The sequence below is a fragment of the Brassica napus genome, chromosome C1 (assembly GCF_020379485.1).
Source record: "Brassica napus cultivar Da-Ae chromosome C1, Da-Ae, whole genome shotgun sequence".
In the NCBI taxonomy this organism is placed as follows: Eukaryota; Viridiplantae; Streptophyta; class Magnoliopsida; order Brassicales; family Brassicaceae; genus Brassica; species Brassica napus.
Window position 1 is genome coordinate 12,987,391 of NC_063444.1, and position 9,510 is coordinate 12,996,900.

Below are 9,510 nucleotides of genomic sequence, written 5' to 3' on the forward strand. Positions count from 1 at the left end.
CATATAGAAAACTGAATAACAACCGGAAGAAAAAGGAGAAAAAATAAAATAAAAACAAAACTTCCGACGCAAAGAAAATGGCAAAGTTCTCAGTTCTGTCCACCTTCGCCGCGGCGGCAATTACGTTGCAACTACTCCTAGTTCCAGCTTCAGCCTCTCCTCACATGAAATACATTGACGCTATCTGCGATCGCTCCCACGACCAAGATTACTGCGTTAAAACATTGACCACCAACCCCCCTACGGCTGCTCCCATTGGCCTGGTACTCATCTTTAAACAATGTCTCTTTGTTTGCGTTAAATCACAGAAGAAATTTGCGTTTGAATTATGGTTTATTCAGTTTATTTGGTAGTCCGGTAACATGTAATCCGAAAATCTTCTAGCATTAGTCGAAAAACATTTTAAACAGACAATCCGACAATGTGATACTTTTTTCCACACTGTAGCATCTAGTGTGTTTATACCGAAGCTGGCCGGATTAACTAGCCGCATATATAAAACAAAAAAAAAAGAATATCATGTTTACTTAATATGTTTCTATTGCTTCAAAAATAAAACTGCATATGCTTTACGTGTGAAAGAGCTTAAATGAGAATGATCATTAGTATTGATACTAATAAAATCTCTTTATTATCTCCAGAATCCACTGGCCGAGGCCGTGATGGCGCTCACCATAGCCCACGCCGAGAAGACAGCGGCTTTCGTGGCTGAGACGGGTAAGACTGATCCAACGTTTACGGAGTACCACAAGGCCTACTTAGCCGTGGTGGCTGATCTCAAGAGCGCAAACGTGAAGCTCAAGGAATCCCCTGACACTGCTCACTACGACGTTAGGTCTTCGACCGACCAGATGAAGCGCGTGGAGGGATTAGTTGCCAGCAAAAATGACCAGGCTTCAACTACTCTCAAGGAAATGACGGTGCAGATGGAGAAACTTCTTGATCTTGCAGCTAGTGCCGCCGATGCTGTGGACGATGATGATGAGAACATCCACCGTCGCGTCTGATTTTAAACCGGTCCGGTTTCGTTTTTTTTGTGTTCACAATACAAAATATAATAAATAAATGAATATACATATACACACACACAAAATGTGTTGTGATAAACTAGTAATTAAGTTTTTGAAATATTTGCAGAACTAATGTTGTCAATATTTTTGGCATATATAAAGAGTCTGCTGTATGATCTTTTTATAAAACTAAATATAAATCTGATTTGTATCAATTGTTGGAAAATCCAAAAGCGAACAAAGATTAACAAGACATCACCTGGTACAAACATATTGACTTTTATAAGCTTTAGGAAAAACATACTGAGTTTTGGAAAACCCCAAGAAAAAGGTCTTACAAAACACGGAACTGAAATAGAAATCTAATCGTTGGCCAAATTAAGACTTAAGAGATAAGATGAATCTCACCTAAGCTTATTGAGTAAAGTGGCAGTTGAAGCTCATCCTTGGTTGTTGTCTGGTCGATCTGGAAAATCGGCCTAAGGATTGATCTTCTTTGAAAATTGTGTTGTTTCTTTTTCAGGAAAATAAATTGTGTTGTTTCTAGCTTAGCGAATATAATTCCTAGAATTAGAAACTTTCACCTTTTTTATTCTTACTAACATCAAGTTTTGAAGCTGTTAATACATAGTTCAAATTTATAAATTATTTATTCACGTAATTATTGAAAATTTCAATTTTCATAAATTAGTCCATCTTCTATAGATTTCGCGGTTTCTTCTAATATTTTTCTTACGAAATCAGAAAAAAATTGACTATGAACCAGACAAGGCAATATTTATTAAGATTGATTCGAACTTTCTGGATTTAATGTAAATATAAAATAAAATCTAAATCAGTTAAGGCAAATATCTGATTGTTTAGGGGTTGTTACTCAAACTAAACAGTTTCAATATGTTTAGGTCAACTGATTTTTTTTCTCTGAGTATGACTTTTTGAAAATATGTTAATATTATTCATTATTCAAAAGATGTGGATTCTATAAGAAAATGGTGTGAAATCAATAGAGTTGAACCTATATGAGTTGAAAGAATCGAAAATCTTAATTAATTTAATGGAAAATGGCTATAAAGTACGGTCGAACCGCACAGTCTGTATTCTACTTAGGCCTTGCGTTATCCGATCATCAATTGTTAGAAAAACATTTACAGAAGCATTTAGGATTTTTAACGTTAAAACCTCTTAACTATGTTTGTTTTGGGTAAAAACCTCTAAACTAAATATTTAACGTAAAGCCCCCAAACTAAATTTATTTAATGAAGTAAACCCTAACAGATCATAATTACCAATACTACCGGTAAATCTTTAGTTTAGGGGTTTCTATATTAAGTAAACATAGTTGAGAGGTTTTACCTTTAAAAATAAAAAAATCAAAATTTTATAATATTATCTAAAAATTAGTAAGTTAAATTTTCAAAATTAGCATTTTAAATTTCTTTTTGTAAATATATGAGTTTGATGTGTTTTTAACATCAACATTATATATGTATAAATTAAAAATGTAAAAACCGAGAAAATATAACAAAAATTATATAAAGAATTTAGACGCAGTAAGACTTTCTTCCATAACTTCCGGATCAGACATATTCCAAGAGCACAAAATACTATGGCGGACAAGCTTGGAAGTGGTGTGAGGAGTTCTCCTTCAGCTATGTTATATGTAGATTCAATACTTTCGGTTTGGCTTTCGGAATCGCGCGGTCCAGTTACTTAGTTCTCGCTTATGTTATAAAAAAAAAGTTACTAATTTTTAAATAATACTATAAAATTTTGATTTTTTTTTGTTTTTTAAAATTTTAATTGTAAAACCCCTCAACTATGTTTAATTAATGTAGAAACCCCTAAATTAAAGATTTACCGGTAGTAATGGTAATTATGATCTGCTAGGGTTTAATTCATTAAATAACGTTAGTTTGAGAGTTTTTTCTTTAAATACTTAGTTTGGGGGTTTTTACCCAAAATAAACTTAGTTGAGAGGTTTTAACGTTAAAAATCCAAGCATTTAATCCTCTCCAAATGCTCTCTAACCAATGCTCTCAAATGAAGCTTTTAGAAGAGCATTTTCATTTATAATTTATAAAATTAAGAAAAATATATAATTCATTCATTTATTTTATTTAATAATATCATAAAATTATTTTTATATCCAGAAATAAAATTTTTGACTTCTAAAATTAATTTACAATAAATATCTTTTTTTAAATAGTATTTCACATTTAAAATATAATTTAATTTATATAATTTAATTTACTTCAAATGTGAAATGTTATTTTTAAAAATAGATATTTTAATTATAAATTTATTTTAAAATGATATTTTTTGATATAAACATAATTTTTAAATTATTAAATAAAATAAATAAAATAAATTAATTTTATATGTTAATATATTTGTATATATATATATTAGAAATATATTCATTAAAATAAATATATTATATATTATATACTAATTTTTATAATAATTTTAAATAGTATACTCATACTGCTCTACCAATCATCCTATTAAACAATTTAGCAAAAGCATATGTTGAGAAGGGTATAGATAAGTCCTAATATCAAGGTGATAAACATGTATAGTTGTCAAGTATATCTCTAAGTATATTATCTATATCGTGTGTATATATACAAGGCAATTGCCAACGTCTAATACAGAACAGTTTTACCTAAAGCTTCTGCTTACTTTACATGGTATCAGAACCTCTCTAATTTTTTTTTTCAATGGCCGCAGCAACAACCAAAAAGGTACCTTCTCCATACGATCAGTCGTCGTCCAACAACCCTGGAGTAGCTATCTTTCCGGTTCAGTTAACTGGGGAAAACTATGCTGAATGGTCCTCCGAGTTGGAGAATGCTCTTCGCGCAAAGAGGAAGTCAGGTTTCATTGATGTTCCAAACCTGACGAAGAATCTTCTGATCTTGATATGTGGAATACCGTAAATTCCATGATTGTAGGATGGATAAGGACGTCGATCTCGCCCAAAATCCGTTCCACCGTAACGTTTACCTCTGATGTTCACAAGTTGTGGGAACAACTACATCAAAGGTTTTCCATGGGGAATTCTGTCAGAGCACATCAACTCCGAGCAGAACTGTCTGCGTGTAAGCAAGATGGTATGAGCGTGCTTGATTACTTTGGGAAGCTATCTGCAAGATGGGAGGAGCTGCTTTCGTACAAGCCGTTACCAAAATGTACATGTTCTGCGATGACACAGGTCACTAAGGAGCATGAAGAAGGACGTGTGCATCAGTTCCTTATGGGACTGGATGAGGTGTGATTTGGTAGTGTGGTCACAAACATCATCTCGATGGAGCCACAGTTGAGTTTAGTGCCAAAACAGAGACGACTCTGGCAGCTGAGGGTGCCTTCAATGCAGCTGCAATGACAAATCGTCAAGGTATCAACTGCTCACACTGTGGTCGCAGTGGACATGAGAAGAAGGACTGCTAGCAGATCATAGGGTTTCCGGAATGGTGGTTAGAAAAGAACCAAGGCGATCGAGGAAACAGAGGTAATACTCGAGGAAGAGGAAGTTTCTCTCAAGGTCGTGGTGGACGAGGAAGAGGAAGTCCTTCTCATCAGCAAGTTCAAATGCGGCCCAAGCACAAGCATCATCAGCCTCGACGTTTCCTAACTTCACTCCGGAACAGTGGACGACTTTAACTCAACTTCTCGAGCAACAAAAGCCAACTCCCATTCCAGATCGTCTCAACGGTAATATTCAAACAGGGGAGGTGATACTCGATCAGGAGTGTCGCTTCACATGACCGGTGACAAGTACATCCTTGAATCGATTGTCACCATTCCTCCCTGTCCCATCTCTTTTGCTGATGGAAGCGTGGTATACGCTACCAAGTCTGGAAAGCTTTCTTTATCAGAGAAACTAAATCTTGAGAACGTTGTTTTCGTACCAAACTTGACTTGCACGTTGTTGTCTGTTGCGAAGATATAAAGCAGACTGGTTGTTTTGCTATGTTCACTGACACATTGTGTATACTGCAGGACCGTTTTACGAGGACCCTGATTGGAGCAGGTGAGGTTCGCAATGGTGTGTATGTTTATCGGGATGTCATAGTAGTCAGAAGCAACAGCATACGAGCTGCTGAAGATCATACGTTGTGGCATCGACGTCTAGGTCATCCTGCTTATGGTGTTTTGGAATTTTTACCATTTATTGTTGGTGTTAAACACATCCCAGAGAAATTTGGTGGTTGTGAAGTGTGTTTTAAGTCGAAACAAACTCGTGAGGTTTTTTATGAAAGTTCTAATAAAGCAACAGAAAGTTTTTGTTTGATACATGTTGATTTATGGGGTCCATATCGGATTCCTTCTTCTTGCGGTGCAACATACTTCCTCACTATTGTAGATGATTTATCTCGCGCAGTATGGATTTATCTATTGCTTGAGAAAAGTGAAGTGCGTACGGTCTTACCAAATTTATGTGCGCTGGTCCAGCGACAATTTAATAAAGTTGTCAAGATTGTTCGCTCAGACAATGGATCCGAATTCTTGTGTCTCTCCAGGTACTTCAGTGAGAATGGCATTATTCACCAAACATCTTGTGTTGCAACACAACAACAAAATGGTCGAGTTGAGAGGAAACCCAGAAACATACTGAACGTGTCCAGGTCACTCTTGTTTCAGGCTAACCTACCCACAAAATTATGGGGAGAAAGTGTTCTTGCAGCTGCTCATGTTATTAACAGAACTCCCTCGAGTGTCTTGAAAGGAAAAACCCCATACAAACTCCTCTATGGAAAGCCTCCACCTTACCAGAGCATCAAAACGTTTGGATGCCTCTGTTTCGCACATCGTTACACCAGAAACAAAGATAAATTCGGTGAAAGAAGCAGAAAATGCATCTTTGTTGGTTACCCCTATGGCAAGAAAGGGTGGTAGTTGCTCGATCTCCAGACAAATGAGTTCTTTATCTCCCGTGATGTGGTCTTTGATGAGACTTGTTTTCCATACGAAACTACAGAGCCAACTGGTCTGATTGTCGTTCCTACTCCTATTCACGCTGATGATGATAATTTTGAACAAGAGATAGTACCCGCCGCACAGGCAACTACATAACCAATACACACTCTGATCACGTACCTGTTCAGCCTGTTGTGGAAACAGAGTTACTAGGACGAGGCCACAGACAGAAACGTCCGTCGGTAAAACTAACAGATTTTGTCTCTTACAACTCGTCGGCACCATCCCCTGATAAACATACTTCTGCGGACACACCTCTCATCGGCCCCATTTCAGTGCATTCTCCTGCGGTCCGAGGTAACACTCTTTATCCCATCCACTACTACACTTTTGATGATGTTTTCTCTGCCTACCATCGTGTTTTTCTAGCAGCCATTACTGCGGGTGAAGAACCCAAAACCTTTAAAGAGGCAATGCAAGATGAACGATGGAGAAACTCGATGGGCCTAGAAATAACCTCTCTTGAAGAGGCTAGAACTTGGGATGTCACGACTTTACCACCCGGAAAGACAGCTCTCTCTTGCAAATGGATTCACAAAATCAAATACAATGCAGATGGCACAGTCGAGCGTCTTAAATCAAGACTGGTTGTTTGTGGTAATCGTCAGGTTGAAGGGGAGGATTATGATGAAACTTTTGCCCCAGTTGTTAAAATTGCTACTGTCCGTGCTCTATTCAAAATTGCTGCTGTTAAGGGCTGGGAGATTCACCAAATGGATGTGCAAAATGCATTTCTCCATGGTGATTTGGAAGAAGAAGTTTATATGAAGATGCCACCTGGCTTCAAAGAAGATGATCCCTCTAAGGTGTGCAGGCTGAGAAAGTCTTTATATGGTCTTAAACAGGCTCCGCGATGTTGGTTTGCCAAGCTCAGTAATGCTCTACTACAGTTCGGCTTTGTTCAGTCCCGTTCGGACTACTCACTGTTCACTTTTATCAAAGGTGACGACAGCCTGTGCGTTCTCATTTATGTTGATGACCTTATCATTAGTTGCAACAACCTGGACATGCTCGTTAAATTCAAAGAAGTATCTCAGTGATTGTTTCAAATTGAAAGATCTTGGAAAAGCTAAATATTTTCTTGGTATTGAAGTATCAAGGGGAAAATCTGGTATTTTTCTCTCTCAGAGAAAATATGCTTTGGATATCATTGAGGATGCAGGTTTACTTGGATGTCAGCCTTTGTCCATTCCAGTCGAGCAAAATCACTCGCTGTTGTCAGACGATGGGCCGCTGTATGAAAACCCTTACCAGTTCCGTCGCCTAGTTGGTCGTCTGGTCTACCTCACAATTACCCGTCCGGAACTGTGTTATGCAGTTCACATTTTGTCTCAGGTGATGCATAATCCGAGAAAGGCTCATTGGGACGCAGCAGTTCGTGTCGTTCGTTATCTCAAAGGGACACCGGGTCAGGGAATCATGTTTCATGCTGAAGGACATTTACGAACTCAAATTTATTGTGATGCATCCTTGCAATCTTGTCCTATTACACGTCGTTTGTTGTCAGCTTATGTTGTTCATCTTGGAGGGTCTCCGGTGGACTGGAAAGCAATGAAGCAGGACACAGTGTCACATTCTTCAGCGGAGGCAGAATACAGAGCCATGGCAGAAGGTTTAAAGGAGTTACTATGGATGAAGAGGTTGCTGGCTGACTTGGGCGTCACTCAAGACAGTCCCATGGACATGTTCTGCGACAACAAAGCGGCAATGCACATAGCCAAGAACCCAGTTTTTCATGAGCGCACTAAGCAAATCGAGTCTGATTGTCATGCAGTACGGGACACAGTTCTAAGTCGTTTGATCGCTACAAAGTATGTCAGCACTACGGAGCAGTTAGCGGACATACTAACTAAGGCATTGGGTCGGGGTAGTTTCGATAACTTGTTGTCTAAGTTGGGCGTTTATGATTTGCACGCACCAACATAAAGGGGAGTGTTGAGAAGGGTATAGATAAGTCCTAATATCAAGGAGATATACATGTATAGTTGTCAAGTATATCTCTAAGTATATTCTCTATATCGTGTGTATATATACAAGGCAATTACCAACGTCTAATACAAAACAGTTTTACCTAAAGCTTCTGCTTACTTTACAGCATACTCTTTCTATAGCATACTGCTACTGCTATTGCTAATGCTCTATCAATCAAGGTAGAATTTGGAGGTTCCACCGTAGAATCTACTTAGATTCAAGAATTTTTGTATCATTTAGACAATACTTAGTAATGAGATTCACATATTTGACAGAAAAAAGTATGACCTAAACTTTGTAAATATTATGAAATTCTACGCGACTTATGTTTGTGTATGTTTTCGATAAATAAAAATGCAAAAAGTGTATTAGAAGAATCTTAAAAATTATCGTTTCTACTTTAGCACCATCTTAAAAAATATTTGCAAGATCCAATGTAGAGATTCAATTCGTATTATCAAACTGATGCAATCAATCATGTCTACATACAAGTATACAACTGAGTTTAAACGGCTAACTAAAAGAATCGCAAGCTAGCATGTGCATACAAAAATATAATATACGAAAATTGTTATGTTCAATCTTCCTAATTTTACATTTTAGTTAGTACCAAAACTATATATCCGATACTTTAAATTGACAAGAAACCCTTGAAACTTAAAATCCTTAAAATTTTATTAAATCACTAAAATATTATGGATAAAAAGAACCCCAATACCAGGGTAATTTGATATGTTTATATCAAACCGTTACAGCGATTAAACGAGGTCTATCTATTAATGGGGGTTGTGTCGTGATGTGAAAGAGATAAAAGAGTGAGTGTTATAAAACTAACGGAAAAGTCTATCTTTGTTCATTACATAGATGTTCTTTATATATGAGATTACACCGTCATAGATAAATGAAAAGATTACAAATCATAATCTCTTGGTTATGAGACATCTACAATCTGGTTCATAACACTCCCACTTGGATGTCATAACCATTTAGAGCTTGTAATGTGTTTTAATGTTGCCTCATTAAAACTTTACCAGGAAAACCCAATTGGGACAAAACCATGGTGAAGGAAAAAGAGTACAACACACATTACTCCCCTCGATTTGGACATTACTGAAGGTCCCTTGGACCTCTCCAATTTTCTGCAATCCGTGGGTGATGAAGATCTTGGGCAGAATATGCTTCGTCCTCGAACATGATAGTTGGTTCTTCTTTACCATCGGCCATGCCACAATCTGATCGAACATATTGAGTCATCGACCTCAAATACACACACACGAAATCTTGGATGATGTTGCTGTGATATGTGTGTACCACCATGTGTAAAACATAACTTGTGTGAAAACAAATCAACAAAACCAAATAACCCCTCTTTGGGCTGGTTAGTATAAAATAAACCAAAATCAACGGCTTCTTCATCGTCCTTCTTATGGACCAATCAGATCAGTGTCTAAAACAAGACTTATGCATCGTCCATCTCAGGACTAAATGGACTTCTTTATCGTGCACCTTTGGACTGAATGGATCAGTGTCCAAAACAAGTGATCTCACG

The 9,510-nt window shown here is 37.1% G+C and overlaps 1 protein-coding gene across 1 annotated transcript; it reads left to right on the forward strand.

Moving 5' to 3' along the window:
• On the forward strand, positions 1–1,225 carry LOC106375776. Its single transcript, XM_013815764.3, has 2 exons — positions 1–263; positions 642–1,225. Exons 1-2 carry the CDS (start codon positions 78–80, stop codon positions 1,005–1,007), a joined length of 552 nt encoding a protein of 183 aa, XP_013671218.2. The 5' UTR covers positions 1–77; the 3' UTR covers positions 1,008–1,225.
• Positions 1,226–9,510: the final 8,285 nt, after the last annotated feature.